This window comes from Musca autumnalis, unplaced genomic scaffold (assembly GCF_047663935.1).
Source record: "Musca autumnalis isolate F117 unplaced genomic scaffold, ASM4766393v1 scaffold_1, whole genome shotgun sequence".
Taxonomy (NCBI): Eukaryota; Metazoa; Arthropoda; class Insecta; order Diptera; family Muscidae; genus Musca; species Musca autumnalis.
In genome coordinates this window covers 252,421,130-252,443,427 of record NW_027411644.1, presented here as the reverse complement: position 1 = coordinate 252,443,427, position 22,298 = coordinate 252,421,130, and the positions used below count along the sequence as shown (strand labels likewise).

Genomic DNA, 22,298 nt, shown 5'->3' with positions numbered 1-22,298 from the left:
ACAAACCAAAAAATATATTTGTAACAATATTTTCCAACGATGAGTTGTTTCTCTTTTGTTGTTGTTGTAATATGCAATTTATAAAGCCAATGTTTATAATTTTGGTTTCACATTTTTTTACGCGTTGTCTAGTTTCTGTACGTACATATTTTTAATTTAGTTTTTAGAGGTTTATACGGACTCTGAGTTAGTATAATTTAAATTTATTGCCAGATTGTTTTAATTTTTTTGATTTTCCGCGAAAATAAAAACACATTTTGGAAATTTTGGTGCATCTACGGATGGATATCAAATGCTGTTACTGATATATGCTTACATTTTCTCAATACAAAAAATAAGAAATTTTAAAATATTTTTTCTTTATAAGAGGATAAAAACCGCTATAACTTTTGCGCGCATCGGCCAATTTCGTGAACGCGAGCAGATTTGAAACCAGATTGTTTTCCTTTAACTCTATACCAAAAAACGTAGATGTGCTCGCGAAAATTTTTTTTAATTTTTTTCAAATGGAATTGCAAATGAATTTTGTTATTTGCCATATATTTTTCCTTTTTAAAAGTGTGACTATTTACAAATTATTTCAATCAGTTTTTCTTTTATTAAAGTGTGTTATGTATTTCTTTGGAATTTTGTATGTACCTATGTGTTTGTTGTTCTTTTGCCTTTCAATAAAACACCACAACATTTGTGTGTATACTATAGAGATAGCCAGTGAGTTCTTATTGAGAGCAAGTGAGCACACATTTTAAAGTGTTTTACATTGAATTTTACGCTCCCTTGCTCTCAGTAAGCGCCCACCGGTGCATGTGTTTGTTTTTTTTTTGTGCCTTTTGGGTTTCTATTTTATTGCACCCAAACATATAAAATGTTTGCACCCAAACATAAAATTGTTTCAACCCAAACATATCTTTGTTTGCACCCAAACATATATATCTTTGCACCCAAACATAAATATTTTTGCACGCAAACATATATATGTTTGCACCCAGACATATATTTGTTTCCACCCAAACATATATTTGTTTGCAGACCCAAACATATATTATGTTTGAGACTGTTGCAAACATATATATGTTTGCTGCAAAATATGTTTGGGACATATGTTAGAGAGGCCGTTTTTTTGCGTGTACTTTTGTAGACATTTTGTACAAGTACTTCACAGAAATATAAAGGAGAAAAAAAACAGTTGTATCTTTTGACACAAAGATACAATTTACTTTTCCGAAAAATTTTTACGTGTGACAACGGACTTACTTTTCACATCCACACAACCGACAATTTCTAATTACTCTTTATATCAATGTATTTTAGGTTCGGGATTTTTAATCCGATAATATCGATAGAAAAGACAAATCCTACGGGTATCTACCTCACTAAAGTTCAAAATTTTCATTAGACGCTACTTAAGGCCTGTTCAGAATCGTCTTTGAATTTACACCGAAGGTAGTCCCTGTGGTGCCAATCATAATGATATAATTTTTTTATGAGCAAGTCAATACTTCCTGAGATAATTGAAAAATGTTTGGGTTAGTAACCCAGAAGAAACCCCATATATCGATTAAATTTGCCATTGATTTTAAGCTAATGTAAGACTTCATTAATGATTGGCTAATAAGGGCATGAAAAACTATCATTACACTGAAAGAAAAAATGTTTCATTGATTTTGAACCAACGTAGAGTTTCATTGAATAAATGAAAAGTTTCGTTATATAACAATAACGAGTTTCGTCATTATTCCAATGAAATTTCCTCAAATATGCAATGATACTTCTTTATTAATTCAATAAATTAGTTAGAAGTTACAAAGCTATTATTGCTATGAACATTTCACATTAACACTATGAAACAATAATGAAAGTTATTTTATGAAACTCGATGAAACTTCTTCATTAATACAATAAAGTCTTGCGTTGGCTCAAAATCAATGACAAATTTCATTGATACAACGTAATTTTCTTTCAGTGTAAATAAGTGAAATATCATTAATGTAGTGAAATAATTCATTAATGTATTAAAACTATTTCATGGTATTAATGAAACCCTTTCGTTATTTTAACTATCGTTAATATTAATGAAAATGATTCATTACATAATTACATAATTGCAAGTATGTATAAATTTTACTTTAATGCAACTCATTGAAATCTTTTTCATTGAAACATTTTTCATTCTACGTTGATTCAAAATCAATGACAAATATTATCGATATAACGTAACGATCTCCGTCATTCAATAAAACTTTTATTTCAATATGCTATTGGGAGTAATAAAATTCTATTTTATATAGCCGTCTTGTTATGTGTGTAGGATGATAGGATAATACATTTTATTCATAAATTATTAATATCTACATTAAAAACATCATCTACAAAAGGAACAATTGTTTACATTTAACCGACGGGTTCATTGCTGTGTCCTTATGGCACTTAAATGCTTTGGAAAATTGTGGTAAATTTGTCAATGGCACGTAGGCTCGGAATTCATCGGGAACGTGAACATCGGTAGCTGCCTTCACTAAAGTATTCGCATTAAATGTATCGGAACACCACAGTTGGGCATAATAGATGAAAAATACCTGCTCAGGATTGTAACTCAAATCGGGTATCATTTCAAGCGACAATTGGTCTTCCACATCAGAACGAGCTGCATTCCCTAACCAATTACGATAGGATTCCAAGGTGATTAAAATGCCCTCATTATCAGCAGCATTTTCCTCTTGCATTTTATCCTGAGGCAAATGACGACCACCAAAGGTGTAATTGTGATATTGATTATAAAGGCATTCTTCGTGCTGCACAAATTCCTCTTCAATATCCCATGTATTCGTAATAAGTCTACCCAAATAATCATAATAACGAGCCGCACCGTTAAATGCATGCATCATCTCATGAGCTAGAGTAAAGCCCAAATGGGCATAATTTAAATTATGTGAATTGTATTCAGACCAAATAAAATTATCTCCTAAAATTGAAACAGGAACAATGACTTTATTTGCCGTTGGCACATAGCTGGGTAAAAACATATCAAGGCCAAATTCAACAAGTTCTGGTTTTTGATGTAGAGTTTGTCGTGTTTGATAGGCCTTAAAGCTTAGCAATGACTTGAGATTTTCAACAAAATCATGCGGGGATATGGTAAGGGTTTGATATTCTGTGGTGAAGTTGTTTTCTTGATAAGAAGCTATTACCATTTCCAAGGATTGTAATTTTGCCAAGCTGAAATTTCTAAATTCATTGTCGTTCCAGAACATTTTGGGTGATTCCAAAGCCTTTTGTATTGTTGCTTTTATGGAATTCCACATTTCGTACAAAGGTTTTTTATAACGTTCCAATTTATATTTTCGATAATAGAGATGACTGATAACCTTTGGCAAAAGTTGCTCTATTTTAATGAGACACTCCGATTTCAGTTTATTGTGGTCATTGGGTATTTTGAATTGAAAATGTTTTTGCAAATTATAAAATATATAATTTGCCACCAATTGTTTGGGTGTTGATTTTATAATATCGATAACTTTTTCCAGATATACTGTTATATCTGCCTGCAAACTATGAGGAATGGAACCATATGTAATTTCCATAAACTGATATACATCCAAGTCGAGGGAGAACTTCGTTTGAAGTTCATCAATGGAAATGGGATTACTTGGGGCATTGGCATCTTCCACTTTGGCTTTCCATAACTTCAGTTCAAATTCCACAAGTCCTTGGGCCACTTCCAGAGCCTTTACTTCATCCAGATTAAAGTGAGTTTTCAACAGTTCTAACACCTCTCCACGATAAACATCACGATGTTCCAGGAAATCATTTTGTATGGGAAAATCTTGAGGTCTAAAATAAATTTCATTTTGAGATTGATTAAGGGGAGCAATTTCAAAGCCCACAATAATATTCAATCCATATTTGTGCGATATCTGGGCTATGGTTTTTTGCCAATCAAATTGTTGCTCCCTCCAGCCATCACCTTCCAACAATGGCATTCCACCAAATTCTTTGGCAAGTTCGTTTAGCTTCGCATTATACTCCCTTTGTTGTAGTTGTTGCAAACTTAAACATGAATCATAAAGATTTTTCAATTTTATTTCTGGCTCACTGAAATCTCCAAAATCTTTCGGTGTTAGTATGTTTTCCAGATTGTACAGGAATTCTTTATGGGCCTCTGTTAGGGCATCTCTTTGAGTTTCATCGGCATTTGCAGGATGATAATGCCTCCAATTGCCACAGGCAAATTTATAGAAATTGTCACATGGATCTGCCGTAATATTCATAAATTTGCCAATTTCTTGAAATTTATTTTGACGATAAGCTCTTTGTTTAATAGCACTATTTTCATTTGACCCTGGAAAATTTGTTGGTGTTGAGTTGGTGGTTTGTGATAATTGTAGTATACACATTACTAATGAAACTGAAATTGTTTTCCACATTTTAATATTCGCGCGATAAACTCTATATCTTTTTAATATTATTGATGTACTAATTTCGAAGCAATCCCATTTGAGTCTATAAACCGATTTTAAATGTCATGAGTTCTAGAGCTTGTCTTTGCAATTAACACATTTGACAAATACGAGAACTGGTTAATCGGCTTCGTATAAAAACATCAAAATTGGATTGAAATTCATACGTCTCCTAAGTCATATGTCTCAGAATTCCATCCACAATTTGTGTTACATTTTGGCGGTCATTCCTCCTAATTTGTAGGCATCCGGCGAAACAAGTGAAACAATGCATGGTATGAAAACAAATAAAATTAAACGTTTCTATTTGTTTTATTTTACTCGTTCTATAGAACTTAAATAAATACACATATCTGTATTTCGGTGCATTGACCTGTTTTGATTTCTGGTATCAGTACGAATATAATTATTATATTATTATTAAAAAATCGATGCCGGATTTTTTAGGCTGCAGCCCCTTTAAATTTTTAGTTTTACTATATTCTAAAATTGCCAAAGTTTTAGTACAATTTTTATGTGTTAACACGTGTCACGAGTTTGCTTTAAAATATGTATGTACCGCAATGTGAGGCTATACCAAACCATCGACATATTTGTATATACCAAACATTTTTAGTAACCAAACTTCCTCATAAAGGATTCGAAATATTATATTACTAAGTTTGAAAGAAATTTTTGAAAAAGTTTTAGAGTTATCTTGCACAATTGTCATTTTAGTATGTGCCGGCAGTGTTTTCGAACTTTTGGGCCATTATCTTAGGACGTATTGACTTACTCCGGACAAAATGTACCGTTGTAAATGAAGCCACTCGTCCAAGCTACTGAACAAAATCAAAACGATGCGAGACGAACTATTAAACTTCACTTTATTTGAATTTTGTATGGGAGGTACAACCTGATACATGACTGGATGAAGCAATATGATGTGCTAAGTCTGAACCAATCAGAAACTCCCTGCGAGAAATATCTTGCGGATATACCATTTTGGTTGATGTCGTCAGGGCTTCTTGGAGCTTTTAGGCCAATATCGCAGGAACCATGGACTTGCGCAAGAAAAAAATTATACCGTCGTAAAGGGAGCCGCAAGGAAAACTTACTGAACAAAAATTCAAAACGATCCGAGAGGAGCTCTTAAACTTAACATTATCCGAATTTTGTGTAGGAGGTATCCTAAGAAGTGGACCGATACAATCATTCGAACCTGATACATGACTGGATGAAATAATACGACGTGCACAGTATGCAACAATCAGAAACTCCCTCCGAGAATAATCTTAAGGATTTGCTATTTTGGTTGGTGCCGTCAGGATTCCATGGAACTTTTAAGGCAATATCTCAGGAAGTGTGGACTTGCGCAAGAAAAAAATTTTACCGTCGTAAAGGGAGCCGTAAGGAAAACTTACTGAAAAAATTTCAAAACGATCCGAGAGGAGCTCTTAAACTTCACATTATCCGAATTTTGTGTGGGTGGTACCCGAAGAAGTGGACCGATACAATCCGTATTCCAACCTGATACATGACTGCATGAAATAATACGATGAGCACAATATGCACCAATCAGAAACTCCCTGCGAGAATTATCTTGCGGATTTGCCATTTTGGTTGGTGCCGTCAGGGTTTCTTGGAGCAATTGGGCCAATATATCCGGAAATAAAAACATTGTACCGTTGTAAAGGGAACCGCAACGACAACCTACTGAAAAAATTCAACCCGATTCGAGAGGTGCTCTTAAAATTCACTTTATCGATGAGGCACATTTTTGGTCGTATCAAATTGTATATACCCTATTGTATATACCTTTTCTAGGCTAAAGGATGAGGGTATAAAGAGATAAGTTATTCAATTTGTTGTATTTTTTCTTTCTGATTACCGTCTGTGATAATCACTAGAGCATCCACAAAAATTGAGATAGGACAATGAAATTTTAGAAAGATAGGTCTTTTGTTTCGGGTCTTGTCAAGTTCGAGCATGGACTATATCGGTTCATGTTTTGGTATGGGCCCCCATATAACGGTACCGCCCGATTTCAGGTATTTTGACGAAAACGATTATTTGAACAAGGCTGTCAAAGCATAGATCCAAAATTCGTCTGTGACGATTTTATAAACGCAATTTCTTGGCACCAATCCACAAGAGCTTTTTTGAGCAATTGTCGTATTTTGCTGGATCTAACGAGAAGAATCTATTTTTGCGGCCAGGTGTTCATGCAATATCAAATGTTAGGTGGTGGAAGAAATGTCCAAGATTGCCTTTATCTCACGCTATATAACATAGCGATCTTGAATTATCCGTTCACGCAAGGATTAATTGTTTTTAGTTAATTTTTATTTTAAAATTTATTCTTCAAAAGTTAAGTACATCTCCTTTTTTATGAATATTAGGTATATTACGAATTATACGGATTTGTAATTGGTCGGAGGTTAAAACATCGGATCTCCAGTGAATGAAAGACTCGCTACCATTCGGTTAAAGGCTAAATTCTTCAACATCAGTTTTTTTTCGCTCATGCTTCCACTGAAGACAAGGACGAACAGAACAAAGATATATTTTACCAGCGCTTAGAAGAAACTTAATACCTTTGCCCTGCCCATGATATTAAAATTATTCTAGGCGATTTTAATACCAAAATTGGAAAGGAGAATATCTATGGCCTAACAGCAGGGAAATTCATTATTCACAGTGATACATCTGACAATGGTATGATTTAAGCACCTCGATATTCATAAGGGCACCTGGCTGTCGCCAGATCAAACAACAATAAATCAAATTCATCATGTTGTGATAGATGGAAAACATTCATCGAGCGTGTTGGATGTCGATCGTTCAGAGGAGCAAGCATAGATTCGGACCACTACCTTGTTGCAGCAAAGGTACGTAACCGTCTAAACGTTAAAAATAAAACACGAACAGATACAACACGGAAGTTGGACATCGGTAGGCTGCAAACACAACAGATAGCCACAGCATATTCCACTGAACTGACCCAATTGCCTAATGAAAGCACTCCTCGTCCCGATGACTTATCAGCACAAACAGCTGCAAAATTAATACTTGGATACCAGAGACCTCCACCAAGGAATCCTTGGTATGACTAGGAGTGACGTGCTGCTACCGAAGAGAAAAATGCGGCGTATAGGGCTACGTTACAATCAGTAGCATCGCGTAGCGCACCAGAGAGATATCAGGAGAAAAGGAGAGGGGAGGAAAAAGAGAGAAATGGAAAAGCGGGAGTGTGAAAAAATCGATATGTACAGCAGCCAGAATGAAGTCCGAAAGTTCTACCAAAGAGTGAAACATCAAATAGATGGCTTTGGTACAGGCACATCCTCCTGTAGAGACCAGCAAGGTAATACGGTAAGTGATACAGATAGTGTGCTCAGGATATGGAAAGAGCATTTTATCAAACTGTTGGTGTCCAATAGTAGCGAAGACGACGAAGATACCACATGTCCAATCCCAGAATATGTTATTAAATGTATACCGCCCAGCCAAGATGAGGTAAAGACAGCAATAAACCGGCTGAAGAAAAATAAGGCAGCAGAAGCCGATAGCTTACCAGCCGAGCTGTTAAAAACCGGAAGCGACACGCTGATAAGGTGTATGCATCAGCTAGTTAGCACCATCTGGCAGGAAGAACGAGTAGCCGACGATTGGGAAGTGAGCCCCCTGTGCCCTACCCACAAGAAATGAGATAAAACTGTATGCTTTAACTATAGAGGCATACGCCTTCTCCCTATTGCCTACAAGAACGTGTCAGGGATATTATGCGAACGACTAAAGCCTATGGTCAATGAAATAATTGGACCATACCAATGCCGCTTTATTCCTGGCAAATACACCAGATATTTACCCTGCGGCAAATCCTGTAGAAGACCAAAGAGATGCAGATCAACACCTACCACCTTTTTGTCGATTACAAAGCAGCCTTCGATAGCCCCCTACGTTTAACGGTATTCCAAGCCATGTCTGAATTTGGTATCCCTGCAAAGCTTATACGGTTTTGTAGAATGACATTAACTGATACTAGGACCTCAGTTAAAATAGGAAAAATCCTCTCCGAAGAGTTTGGTACCAAAGGAGGTTTCAGGAAATTAGACAGCCAATCGTGTGACTTATTCAACATTCTGCTGGAAAAGGTTATACGAGATGCAAAGGTCAAAAGAAGTCGCACGATATATACAAACAGCCATATGTTACTCGCTTATGCTGATGACATGGACATCATGGGTCGATCGGTAAAAGAAGTAACTGATACCTTTGCAAAAGTCGAAAGGGAATATGCTAAAGTGAGTCTGGCGGTGAACGGCGAGAAGACCAAGTTGATGGTGTCGTCGCGCAATGCGTCCATAGAGATCGGACCAACTATTGACGTTGGTTCCTATAATAATTTTGAGGTAGTAAACACAACAAACAACATCAGTTGTGAAATAAAAAGAAAAATTATATTGGCCAACAGATGCAACTTTGGCTTATGCAAGCAGTTTATGAACAAAGCAACATCTCGTCAAACAAAAACAACGCTTTACAAAACACTGATACTATCCGTGCTGATGTATGGTTCCGAAGCCTGGGTACTTGCGCAAGCAGACAAGGTCAAGCACCAAGCACTGTGTTTGAGAGGAAAAATCTTCGAAAAATCTATGGACCAATCTGCGTTGACGGTGAATATCAACGTCGTATGAACCACTAGCCGAATCTGCTATACAACCACATCCGTATAGATAAACGTATTGAGATGCAACGATTGCGTTGGCTAGGCCACATGTAGGGTTGAAGTAGGTGGATGAAATTTTGGTAGAACCTATTATATGTACGTAGGACTTTTGATATTGAAAGCGGGCTATGTAGGTCCATGTTTTCGTATAGCCCACATACAAAGTGTCGCGTGACGCGTTGTCGTTTTAAGGAATTTTTAGGATATTTGTCCCATTTTACCACCGAATTGGTTGTAATTTGGTGTTTTGTGTCTCCAGAGGCTAAAAACATTTCTACCAAAGTTGGTTTATTTAGGTGCACGTTTTGGTATAGCCCCCATATATAGTACGCGTCACTTTAGGATATTTTGAATGTATTAGTCTCATTTGACCACAAACCAACGCCTTCATATAGCCCCTATAGAACGGTTCTTCCCGGTTTTTGGTATTTTGAGGTATTGTGGCCTCATTATTCCAACGAAATGGCTGACATTTGGTTTAAGTCTTTCTTGAGGGTATAAAACTTTCAACATGAAATTTTTCGGTTTAGGTCCACGTCTTCATATAGCCTCCATAGAACGGTACCTCCCTATTTTCTGTATTGAGAAGGTTGTGGCCTCAATATTCTGCCGAAATGACTGAAATTTGGCATTTAGTCTTCCTTGGGGGTATAAAACTTTCCACCTGAAATTTGTCAGCACAGGTCCACGTCTTCATATAGCCACCATAAAACGGTACCTCCTGATTTCTGGTATTTTGAAGGTTCTGCCCTCAATATCCATCCGAAATTGCAGAAATTTGGTTTAAGTCTTCCTTAAGGGTATAAAACTTTCCACCTGAAATTTGTCGGTGTAGGTCCACGTCTTCATATAGCCCCCATAGAACGGTACCTCCCTATTTTCGGTATTTTGAAAGTTGCGTCTTCAATATACCACCGATATGCAATTTAGTATTTAAACTGCCATGGGTATATAAAATATTGCAGAAGAGAATTATCAGTATAAGCCATTTTCTTCAAATAACCGCATAGAAGCGTACTTCCCGTTTTTCGGTATTTTGAAGGTTGTGTCATCAATATCCCATCGAAACGGATGAAATTAAATATTTAGTCTCCGTTGGTGGTATAAAACTTTGAAATGTTTCGGTATTGCTCCCTGTTTTTATATTGCCCCTATAGAAAGGTCCTCCCAATTCTCCTTATTTTGAAAGTTTTAGCCACATTATTTGGTATTTAGTCTTTGCTGGAGTTACAAAGATTTCCTCCTGAAATTTATCGGTTCAGGTCAACGTTTCATACAGCCTCCATAGAACGGTGCTCCCGATGTTGTTACCTATCCAAATCCAGAATATCCAGGTTTAGGACTAGTCGGTATTGCCCAATTTATGTATTTCGCTCAATTCGGAAAATTGTAAATATTGGTCCCTGTTTTGGAAAGGAAAAAAATGTCGCCCCATATGAGCTGTTGTGAAGGTAGATATATTTACTACTCCTGTAATAAAACGAAATTAAACTAAGTGTTCCTATTCACTTCGCTTTTCTTACTTGTTTCTCTTAGCACGGGCGAGCATAATTTGTCCCACTGTTCACACAACATTACTCTCGTTTCCCTTCATTTATTTATACATTTGCGTGCAATTTTACTTACATACGTACGTTTGAGATGATAAAGATGACGAAGGCAATAAGAATGAGGACAATGATGTTGTGTTGCTGTTGTTGTTCTTGCTGTTGTTGGATGATGCTTGGTAGTTGTTGATTATAAAAATTTTTATTACCTTTTAATACGTTATTCCCTTAGCCATCATAACTTGAACACTTGGTTTTCTGGCAAGGATTGGCAGGCTTCACAACTTCTTTACATAGGTGGACAATGTCAGATAAATCTGAGTGCTGAGTGCCAAATAGTGTGGTGTGGTGTAGTGTGTCGGTGGGCAGAGACCGACCACAAGAAGAACAACGACTAGTTATGGTTGCTCAAATATTTTGTTGTTGTTATTGTTCTTTGATTGTAACGTACAATTTTCAATCTTTTTAAACATGTATATCCTGTCCTTCAACAACTTTTTTTGATATTATTTTCAATGTTGATACTGCTGCCTTTTTATGGTGGGTTTTCTTTTTTTTCAGTTAAAAGATTTGTTTTTTCTGTTCACATAATTTCGTGTATTATGATGATGTGGTCCATATTTATAGTTTACTTTTCATACTCAACTATGTATATTTTTTCTTAATTGACAATTGTGTGTCGTCCTACTGGCACGATGAGGGGATACGATGCATTCAAGTTTGTTTTTTTGTACTATGATAAGGATGAGATGACGACGTTCAGACACAGAAAGAGGTGTAACTGGATAATTTTATATTTATGATGATAGCTTTCGCAAAGCAAACAACAACAACAACAGCAGAAAACAACGATATTGAAGTTAAAGACTTCTGTATATGGCAAGATTATGATGAATGCTAAAAATATCACAATTTACTGTGAGATATCGTTTATACCATAAGTGACAACATGAATTCCGATAATTGCCATTATTTATGATGACCAATTATTTCCTTAATTAAATGGAGTGGCGACTTTGTGTTATGATAGAATGTAAACATCAGTATTAAATCTATTTAATGATACTATGATTATGTATATTTAAACGTTCTTAGATGATAGACAGTATAAAATAGAACATTTATTGGGATATTTTTACATCTTGGAGAGATGTTGGGGATGTCAGATACGCGGCAGAAAACTCATTACAAAAATTTCCTTAGTAACCCATTATTTTAACGAAAGCATGTCGCCAGAAAGTGTAGGTAATTTTTTATTTTTTATTTTTATACCCTACACCACTATGTGGGGAGGGTATTATAAGTTGGTTTTGGCCAAAAAGTTTGTAACGCATCGAAATAATGGTCGTAGACCCATACTTATATATACCAAAATTAATGTCTCGACGAGCTGAGTCGATCTGGCTATGTGTGTCCGTCCGTCAGTCCGTCCGTCCGTCCGTCTGTCCGTCTGTCCGTCTGTCCATCTAAACCTTGTAATCACGCTACAGGTCGCAATTTTGATCGGATCGTCACGAAATTTTGGATATTGATGGGGGTCCCGGAGGGGAAGAAGCCTATTGATTTTGGTGATGGTCGGATAATAATTAGGGGTCGGAGAGGGCAAAAAACTTAGGTGGATAAAAAGACAACGTTTTTTTCCAAAACGAATATCTCAGCTTCTATATGGGGTATACCAAAAGCAAAACCTGACAATGAAAGTAGAAAATATAACCTTTCTAATGATGTAAAGTTGGTACTCGTAGGTGATCAAACAACGAAGATATCACAATACTAGCAAATAAAACCTCAATTTTCATTTTTGCGATTTTAATTATATTGACGAATATCAGAGCTTTGGTTGGAAACTTTCCAAAAGCAAAGCCTGACTATGGAAGTAGAAGATCCCGTCTTTACAATAATGTAAACTAGGATGGCGTAGGTAACCAAATAACGGAGATATCGCAATAGTCGGTAATACATCCCATTTATCCATTTTTTTGGAAATCACGCTACAGGTCCCAATTTTGATCGGATCGTCACGAATTTTTGGGGGTTAATGGGGGTCCCAAAAAGAAAGAAGCCTATTGATTTTGGTGATGGTCGGATAATATTTAGGGGTCGGAATGGGCAAAAACTTATTTGGAGAAAAGTCAACATTTTAGTTCAAAGCCAATATCACTGTTTCTTTAAGAGGTATATCAAAAGCAAAACCTGGCAAGGAAAGTAGAAAATATCACCTTTACAACGATGTAAAGTAGGTTGTCGTAGGTGGTGAAATAGCAGAGATATGGCAATAGTCGATAATGCATCCCATTTTCCGATTTTTTTGTAATCACGCTACAGGTCCCAATTTTGATCGGATCGTCACGAAATTTTGGGGGTTAATGGGGGTCCCACAGAGCAAGAAGCCTACTGATTTTAATGATGGTCGGATAATATTCAGGGGTCGGAATGGTCAAAAACTTATTTGGAGAATGGTCAACGTTTTATTTCAAAGCCAATATCTTTGTTTCTTTAAGAGGTGTATCAAAAGCAAGGAAAGTAGAAAATATCACCTTTACAATGATGTAAAGTAGGTTGTCGTAGCTGCTCAAACAACAGAGATATCGCAATAGTCGGTAATGCATCCCATTTTCCGATGACGCTACAGGTCGCAATTTTGATCGGATCGTCACGAAGTTTTTGGAATTTTATGCGGGTCCCACAGAGGAAGAAACCTATTATTTTGGTGATGGTCGGATAATATTCAGGAGTCGGAATAAGCGAAAAGGTTATGTGGAGAAAATGCAACGTTTTTTTCTTATGCGAATATTTCTGCTTCTAGTAGGAGTATTCCAAAAGGAAAGCCCGCCAATGGAATAAGAAAAGATGTCCTTTATATGTACGCAAAGTATGTTGGCGTAAGTGGGCAAACAACCGAGATATCGCAAAATATATTATATCCAATTTTTCCATTTTTTGTAATCACGCTACAGGTTGGAATTTTGATCGGATAGTCACGAATTTTTGGGGGTTGATGGGGGCCCCACAGAGGAAGATGCCTATTGATTATGGTGATAGTCGGATAATATTTAGGGATCGGAATGGGGAAAAACTCATGTGGACACAAATTCAAAATTTTATTCTTTGTGAATATATCGATTTCTAGTAGGGTTATTTCAACGGCAAAGCCTGTCAATGGAAGAAGAAAATATTACGTGTACATTGGTGTAAAGTAGGTTGGCGAAGGTGTTCAAACAAGGGATATACCACAATAGTCGGTAATGCATCCAATTTTTCCATTCTACAGGTCGAAATTTTGGTTGCTTATGGGGGTCCCAGAGAGAAAGAAGCATATTTTTTTGATTAAAAACCAAAATATGTTTGGTGGTAGTCGGATTATGTTCCCTAAAATAAATGTTTACCAGTGAAAAGCTTATGCACAGGGGTAGTGGTGTAGGGTATCACATGGTCGGCCCAGTCCCGACTATAGCCTTTGCTCACTTGTTTTTTTTGCCTTAATAGGGCGAAGGTCATTTATAGTGATATTTAATTAATTCTCTTTCGAGTTGAGCTGTTTAGAGCTAAGAGATACATTGAAAAATTAGGAGTCTACCGAAGTCCCACGAATCCAACCATTATGCTACGTTTCACGGGTGGTTAGGCCGATCTTCAGGCATATTAGGATTTTGCTTTTGTGGCAGACGAAGGCAAAGCTTGGTAACTAGTATTTATGTATACGCAATTCATTAGATAAATGTATATGCGAAATTATGTCAGTTAATTGAAACTTCTGAAGGCTTTTTATACTAAACTGTTAGTAGAGATTCCATGGTTTTAAGTATTAATTGTTTTAGACCCCAAGTGTGTTTGGGCGAAATCCGTTTCAGACAATTTGGAGTCGATCTAGCAATGTCCGTCCGACTGTCTGTCTGGCTGATGCGCACGGTTCATCTCGAATGGATGAACCGATTTGGTTCAACATTTGGTCTTCTTAACATTTTGTCCAAACATAGTTTATGTTCGAAAATGGGACATTCGGTCCACACTTCAGGTACCTCCCCCAAAAAAGTTCGCAAATGTTCGGAAAATTTGTGAGCACGATAACTCTTGAAGGGAGTAACCGATTTGGTCCATACTTTGCACATCGTAAAATTTCTACCAGACTTAGATGAAGTTCCAATATGGACCCTATTGGTCCACTCGTTCGGGTACCTACCACATACAATTTTGGAAAAGTTCAGCTTAGTACCTGCTCTCGAATCGCTTTGATTTTTATTGTAACAACTTGTATTCACTGCCATCTATACGAAGTAATAAGTTTCAAAAGGGGCAAGCCCATACTTCCTGAGAAAATAGCCAGAAAGTTGAAAAAAACTCTATGACACCGTGTGTAGTGATTAAAGCGCAAGATAACTCTCGAACGGATCTGGCCTTCGAAATATTTTGTTCAAGTTTAGTTTAAGTTCGAAGATAAGCCATATCCGTCCACTCCTTCAGGTACTTGCCCCAGAAATATATTTGGAAAACTTGTGCGCCTGATATCTCTTGACGGGAGTGACCGATTTGGCCCATACTTTACACATCCTAATATATCTACCAGATATAGATCAGGTTCAAATATAGACTATATTTGTTCAATCTTTCGGGTAACTCTAACACATGCATTCGCTGCTTCAAATACGACGGATGTTGGGAATCCTTGAGCGTCTTTTTCTATATTTCTACAACTCTTGGCAACGCAATTGGGATCAACTTACCGGTAATGTCTGTCTTCATTAAATAAATCACTTTTGTTGAAATGCACCCAAGCAAACCTGGAATCTTCGTCAATACAAAATGGAAAAATGGTGATATTTTGTTCTTCCATTGAAGAAAAAATTAAAAATATGAAGCATTTCCGATTACTGCTATATATCCGTTGTTTGACCACCTATGCCAAACTACTTTGTATCACCTATTTTTGAGATATCTCCTTTGTATGACGCCAACCTACTTTGCATCATTGCAAAGGTGGGAATCTCTACTGTCATTGTCAGGGTTTGTTTTTGGAAAGTCCCCAACCAAAGCTGTGACATTCGTGATTACAATTAAAGTCGCACCAAGTAAGAACGGCGTTAAGTTCGGCCAGACCGAACTTGTTATACACACCACCACGAGTTGTACAGAAGTAAAATGGAAGAATTAGTTTTCTTTCGTTTATGATGAAGACTAAATACCAAATTTAAGCAAGTTCGGTAAGACAATGTAGCTTACTTTCAAAATTGCGAAATTCGTGGGTACCGTTCCATCAAAACGACGATCTATATTTCTGGCGGAAAGTTCTTTCGGCAAAACCTTCAAAATACCGAAAATCAAGAGGTAAGCTTCTATGGCGGATATAGGAACCCGCGCACCTATACTTCTTTTCTGGAATATTTTATAACCACATGTAAGACTAAATAACAAATTTCAGACTTTAGGTGGGATATTGACGTCACAACCTTCAGAACTACGAAAATCGGGAGGTACCGTTCCATTGGGGCTATATCAAAACGTCGATCTATACCTACCAATTTCTGGAGGAGTTAAGTGTTTTGGAAACTTCCATCTCTGTTATGGACACATGTTAAATTTTGTTTCGATCTGGCAACTCCTTCATATAGAAACAGGTGTTCAAAAAAGACGCATCCGCAATTTTTTACAATGGAAAAATTAGAAATGCGTGCTGTCATTAAATATTTACATAAAAAAATGTTTATCGGGACAAGAAATTCATAATGATATGGTGAATGTGTTAGGTGAAAGTGCTCCTTCATATGCAACAGTAAAAAATTGGGTTGCTGAATTTAAACGTGGTCGTACAAGCATTGAAGTTGAACCACGTAGTGGACGTCCAAAATCAGCAACAACAACAGAAATTGTAGCCAAAGTGCATGATATGGTATTAAATGATCGACGAATAAAAGCGCGTGAAATTGCTAATATCATGGGCATCTCAAATGATCGAGTCCATTTAATTTTGCATGAAGAACTACAGATGAAAAAGCTTTCTGCAAGATGGGTACCGCATTTGTTAACAGTCGATCAAAAACGCATAAGAATGAACATTTCTCAAGCTTGTTTGGATCGTTTTAAGCGAAATAAAATGGATTTTAAGCGTCGTTTCATAACTGTTGATGAGACATGGATCCACCACTATACTCCAGAGACAAAAGAACAATCCAAACTGAAGCTACAGGAAGTGCCCCAAAGAAGGCAAAAACAATTCAATCGGCTGGTAAGATTATGGCAACGGTTTTTTGGGACTTTAAAGGTATTTTATTGATTGACTATCTGCAAAAGGGTAAAACAATAAATGCAGAGTACTACTGCAACCTTTTGGATCAATTAAATGTACAAATTCGAGAAAAACGTCCTGGCTTACAACAAAAAAAAATAATTGTTCATCAAGACAACGCACCAGCGCACAAGAGTGTTTTAACAATGGCTAAAATCAATGAATTAAAGTACGAGTTGCTTGACCACCCACCTTATTCTCCTGATTTAGCTCCCAGTGACTTTTACTTGTTCCAAATCCTTGCTGGCAAGCGTTTTACCTCAAATGAAGATGCAATTACAGTTGTAAACCACTACTTTGAAGACCTTGAGGAAAACTAATTTAATCAAGGGATAGAATTGCTAGAAGAGCGTTGGACTAAGTGTATTGAAGTTTCAGGAAATTATATTGAAAAATAAAAATATTTTTGAAAAACTAACTATTCTCTTTCATTGATAGGCTAAGAAGTTTCCGAACCGCCCTCGTACTCTGCGCGTTGCTGTTGATTGCACAAACGCCCTATATGCTGCATTATTCTCTTCAGCAGCAGTATGACACTTCTGCTTATACAATGGGTACCTTGGTGGATGGCTTCTGATATGCAATATGCAATACTTACCCAATGTGTTGATATGTTATCGAACATTCCAGTTGAGTGGAATATGCTGCGTATATCTGTCATATCTTACCGATATCAAACTTCCGTGGTGTGTCTGGTCGTACTTTATTTACTATCCTTAATCGGGTACCTATCTTGCTGGAAGAAAATAGTGATCCGAGTCAATTTTTGCACGTCGGATAGATCGTACAACCAAGACTTTCTTCCATGATCAATTGGTATTTTTTTTTGTGACAGTCAGGTGGCCTTATAAATTCCGAGATGTTTAGCTCATGTCAGCTTACTATGTTTTTACCGCTGCAAAGCCTATCAAAATCATTGATTTTCATTTCAAGACTGCTGGATCGAAGATATTCTCTTTTCTAATATCGCCTACAATAATTTTAATGTCATTGGCAGGATAACGGTCATGTTGCTTTAAGCGCTCCACAAAAAATAAAATTGGTCTGCCTATTCTTGCCTTCGATGAAGGCATCTTTCTCTACAGCCTGATGTTGAAGAATTTAGCTTACATCCCAAAACAAGTCATTCATCCACCACGGTGAAACTGGAGGCCAAATGTTTCCCAATATCTTCGTAATTCCCGTATAACACCAATATTGGTCTTGTAATTAGAGCTGGCAAACTATCGATAGTCTGACTATCGTTTTGATCACTGTCGTAAAGCTTTGTTTATATCGGATTCCAAACAAATATTTTTTTTTTTAATAATTCGCGACAAATAACCATAAAGATATATTTTGGTAGACGTCGCACAATGGCTCAGGAATCGATTTTCCTGGCCAAAAATCAAAATTTTGTTTTGTCAAAGATATTTAATTTCTATACAGGATTCGATAGTAAACATATGGAAACTACGGAAACCAAAAAACTGGGTCAAAATATTGGAAAGTGTGTGCGTGGTGTGTCCCTAAAGACGAACATTTTGCCCATTTTGGGAAATACGTAATTTTTGCAAATTTCTGGAGAAAGACGTAGCTATTTCTCGGAAACTATAACAAATGTTGTCTTCATTGTTTTTTTGTAAGGTAGGTAGGACTGTGGTATTTAAAAATCGTTTTAGTATATTACCGTAGCATTTACACACCATCAGCTAATTAATTTTTCCTCAGGTACTAAATTTTATGAAATTCCAAATTTAGTGGACTAAAACTTTTGTGGAACAACATGGAACAAAGTTCTGTTTTCACAGAAAGATGCCCGAGAGTCTCCCCTTTCAGTCCATATATACTTTTGTACACGTCCCGTTCCGTCCGTTTAACATTTTTTTCAATTTATTGAAATTACATGGGTAAAATTGTGTGTTTTTCTATACTGTTTCCATAAAAATTACAGCTTTTTGATACCAATTAAAATTTTTTTGAGTATATGAGTTTTTATACGAGTTATATAAAGTGTATAAAACCCAAAGGAGTATTTTTTTTTTTAATTTTTGAAAAAATTTTAATTTTTTGTATTTTTTTTACAAATTTTTGAAAACAAATTTTTTTTCGATTTTTTTTTTAATTTTTTTTTTTTTAGTTTTTTGGTAATTTTATTGTTTATTTGTTGGTGTTTGACCATCTTTAATACATAGGAAGATATAAAAACAACAAAAACGCTCATATTTTGATGAAAATTAGTTAAATAACTCAAAAGTTTAACTTTGACTTTGAATTTCTCTGCAACTACCAGACCGAAAATGACCGCCTATAATTCGTCTGAAAGCTGATTGTGTTCTGTGTCTAACAAAAAAAATATCTCTAACCGTTCAAAAGTTACAGAATTTTGACCAGGAAAACCCCATTCTAAACCACTGTGCGTCGTATAATTTGCTTTCCGATAGCAATCAAAACGATAGTCAGACTATCGATAGTTTGCCAGCTCTACTTGTAATTTGTAAGTACATCTGCGATGCGGTAAATGCATTTTCTCTACAAAGAGTCAGATGCAGATTCGCAGATCATCCTAAAAACGTTTGCGGGGGTCGTTAACTTTAGAGGAATTTGTTTTTGTTTTTCTTTGTTTTTTTACGTAGAATATTTCATAAAGAATCACCAAAACTTTAACGAAAACTCATGTGAAGAATATGTTTCAGTTGTACTTACCCAGAAGACCGAAACTCTTAACCAGAAACAATCGTATCATCGTAAATTTGTATTATAGCTATCTATGATTGTAAGTAAGTTCAATCTTTGTGTGAATGGCCCAATAAGACAAGGATATTGACAGCTGGTACAAGTCCTACAGGTTTTTTAACATTTATACTATAACATAATACTCGTGCGTATGCTAATAAAAATTTGTGGAAATCCCCTGTTTTTTGTTCTGTAATATCCCTCAAAAGTATTTTTTAGAAATCCTTGTGAATTTCTATGATTTTGATCCAAAGTACTTTCTTAATAAGCCACGCCTAATATTTTGATAAAAACTCCACAATTCCTTTCTGTTATTCGTGTAAAATTAATATTTTTCAAAATTTTATAATTAATTCCCTTTCTCGGAAAATCATTATATAAAGTTAAAGGAAAATTTTGCTATTTCCAAATTCAGAAGAAAAATATAATTGGCGCAAATAAACCTTCAAAATAATTAGCTTTGCTTCATTTGAACAAACAAACAATTCCTTTCACTTTACCATTAAAAACCATTCACTAATTGCCCTGGAATAATAGGACAACGTTCACTCGCTCACCAACATAGGTTTACATTGTCTTGTAACATTGTTAGGTTGCTCTGTAGCAAACAGATTTATTGCCACAACATGGAGATCATTAACTTTTATTACAAAAAAAGTAAAAACATACACAAATACAAGCTGGCAACTCAAAACAGCAACAATACAAATATGAGTTTAAGAAGAGCGAGTATTTACACAATCCAATTATAACAATAAATAATCCTCCCAGGTGCAATTATAGTTGCAGGCTTTATTTTACATTTATCTCCGGGACCATATCCAGTGTGGCAATCAGTAGAAAAACATGCAAACAAAAGATGGAGACACCAGTGAAAAACAACAATTGTAGTACAAGAAAACAAACAGCATCATAATATGCCTATTAAAAGAAAAACTTGAGGAAATAGCCTTAGGTGGTAAGGTAGGAGGGAAGGAGGGAACTAATGGTGCAACTAAAAACTAACATCCATTCGCATGTAGCAAATCCCTCATCAATTAAAATAAAACACACTCCAAGAAGCACCTGCTCCTGTTTTATGTCTGTGGCAGAAAATCACGATCGACTTGTTACAACAAAACTAGCACAAACGTACCGCAAACGGATGGACATTGTCATGTATAGATCGGGATAAATCAATGACAACACAGCGTATAACATGTGTAAATGTTGAGAAATGTAATGAGGATACACGACAGAGAGTGCTTTTGTAAAAAATGCGAACGTAGTGTTAAAATATTTTTATGCACATATTAAGGAGTTAAGTGGCGAGTGTACCTGCAGAAACAATTGAAGGTAGAATCTAAAAAAATAAATAACAGGGTGGTGGGCCAAAAGGTACTACGGCAGATCCCTAATATTAAAAATAAATAGCATTCTCATAGGTGCCAAAATAAGTTTTGGAAGTTTCCTGTGTACATTTTTAGGCTGAAAGATAAACATCTGGCCTAACAATAAAAACGAGAATATCTACCATCAAAAATAGTTTTATTTTTTTAAGTAGTCTATAGCATGATTTATAGGATTTTTCGTGCGCTCAAACCAATTGTCGTATCCCTTTTTCCACTCCGATTTAGACACCTCCAAAACATGGTTTTTGAACGCATTGTTTCCTTCAATCAAATTAAGTCATTGTCAGTCAGGGCTGTACGTCGGATGACCTATTAATTTTTGACCGGGCCAACAGTCACTGGTTTGAATTGATGTGTGAAAGCTCGCATCGTCATTATGCAGAATGATTCGTCTTTTCTTATTTGTTTTTCAAATTTCTCAGGAGACTTCTGGCAAGCAATTTGTAGTGTACGACTCAGAATTAACCGTCCTAAGTTTCTAAAGCAACACGATCAGCCACGGTCAGAATCAGTCGACCATTTGCTTCGATGTGCTTCTTAAATGAACAACTTTCGTTGGATTTGGCTGGCTTTCGAAGACTTAAACGTTCGACTCCTGTTTTGTTTCGGGCTCCTAAGCATAGATCCAAGATTCGTCGTCTGTGACGATTCTATAAACGTCGTTTGAAGCACACGATCTTGTGTTTATATTCACGATTTGAAGCACAACGATCGTTTATATTCACGATTTCTTTGCATCAATCCACAGGAGCATCTTTTTGAGCGATTGTCCAATTTCCTGGATCTAACGTGAAAAATCCATTTTTGCGGCCAGTTGTTCATGCAATATCAAATGTTAGTTGATGGAAGAAATTCCAAAGGATGCTTCTATCTCACGGTGTATAACATGACAATCTTGCATTATCCGTTCACGCACGGCTTAATTTTTTTCTGGCAGAGCGGCCAATTTTTGTCGATTAATTGAATTCATTAAACCAGTTTTTCATAGTGCTACAGGATGGCCCACGCAGTGTTGCCTAGGCCAGATAGATGTCATCAGCATAAGCAAGTAACATGTGGCTGTTGCTGTATATTGTGCCATTTCTTTTAACATTTGCTTCTCGTGTAACCTTTTCCAGCAGGATGTTGAACAGATCACACGAATGGCTGTCTTCTTGTCTCAAACCTCTTTTGGTACTGAATTCTTCAGAGAGG

The 22,298-nt window shown here is 36.2% G+C and overlaps 2 protein-coding genes across 4 annotated transcripts in view; both read right to left on the bottom strand.

The window, feature by feature from the left end:
- The window catches only part of sba (six-banded), a 762,450-nt gene that overhangs the window by 538,607 nt on the left and 201,545 nt on the right, over window positions 1-22,298 (bottom strand). The gene's annotated exons all lie outside the window — the stretch shown is intronic.
- Window positions 161-5,883, bottom strand: LOC141389351 (neprilysin-21-like). The gene has a single exon (XM_073960769.1). The coding sequence runs from the start codon at window positions 4,422-4,424 to the stop codon at window positions 2,367-2,369; it is 2,058 nt and encodes a 685-aa protein (XP_073816870.1). The 5' UTR covers window positions 4,425-5,883; the 3' UTR covers window positions 161-2,366.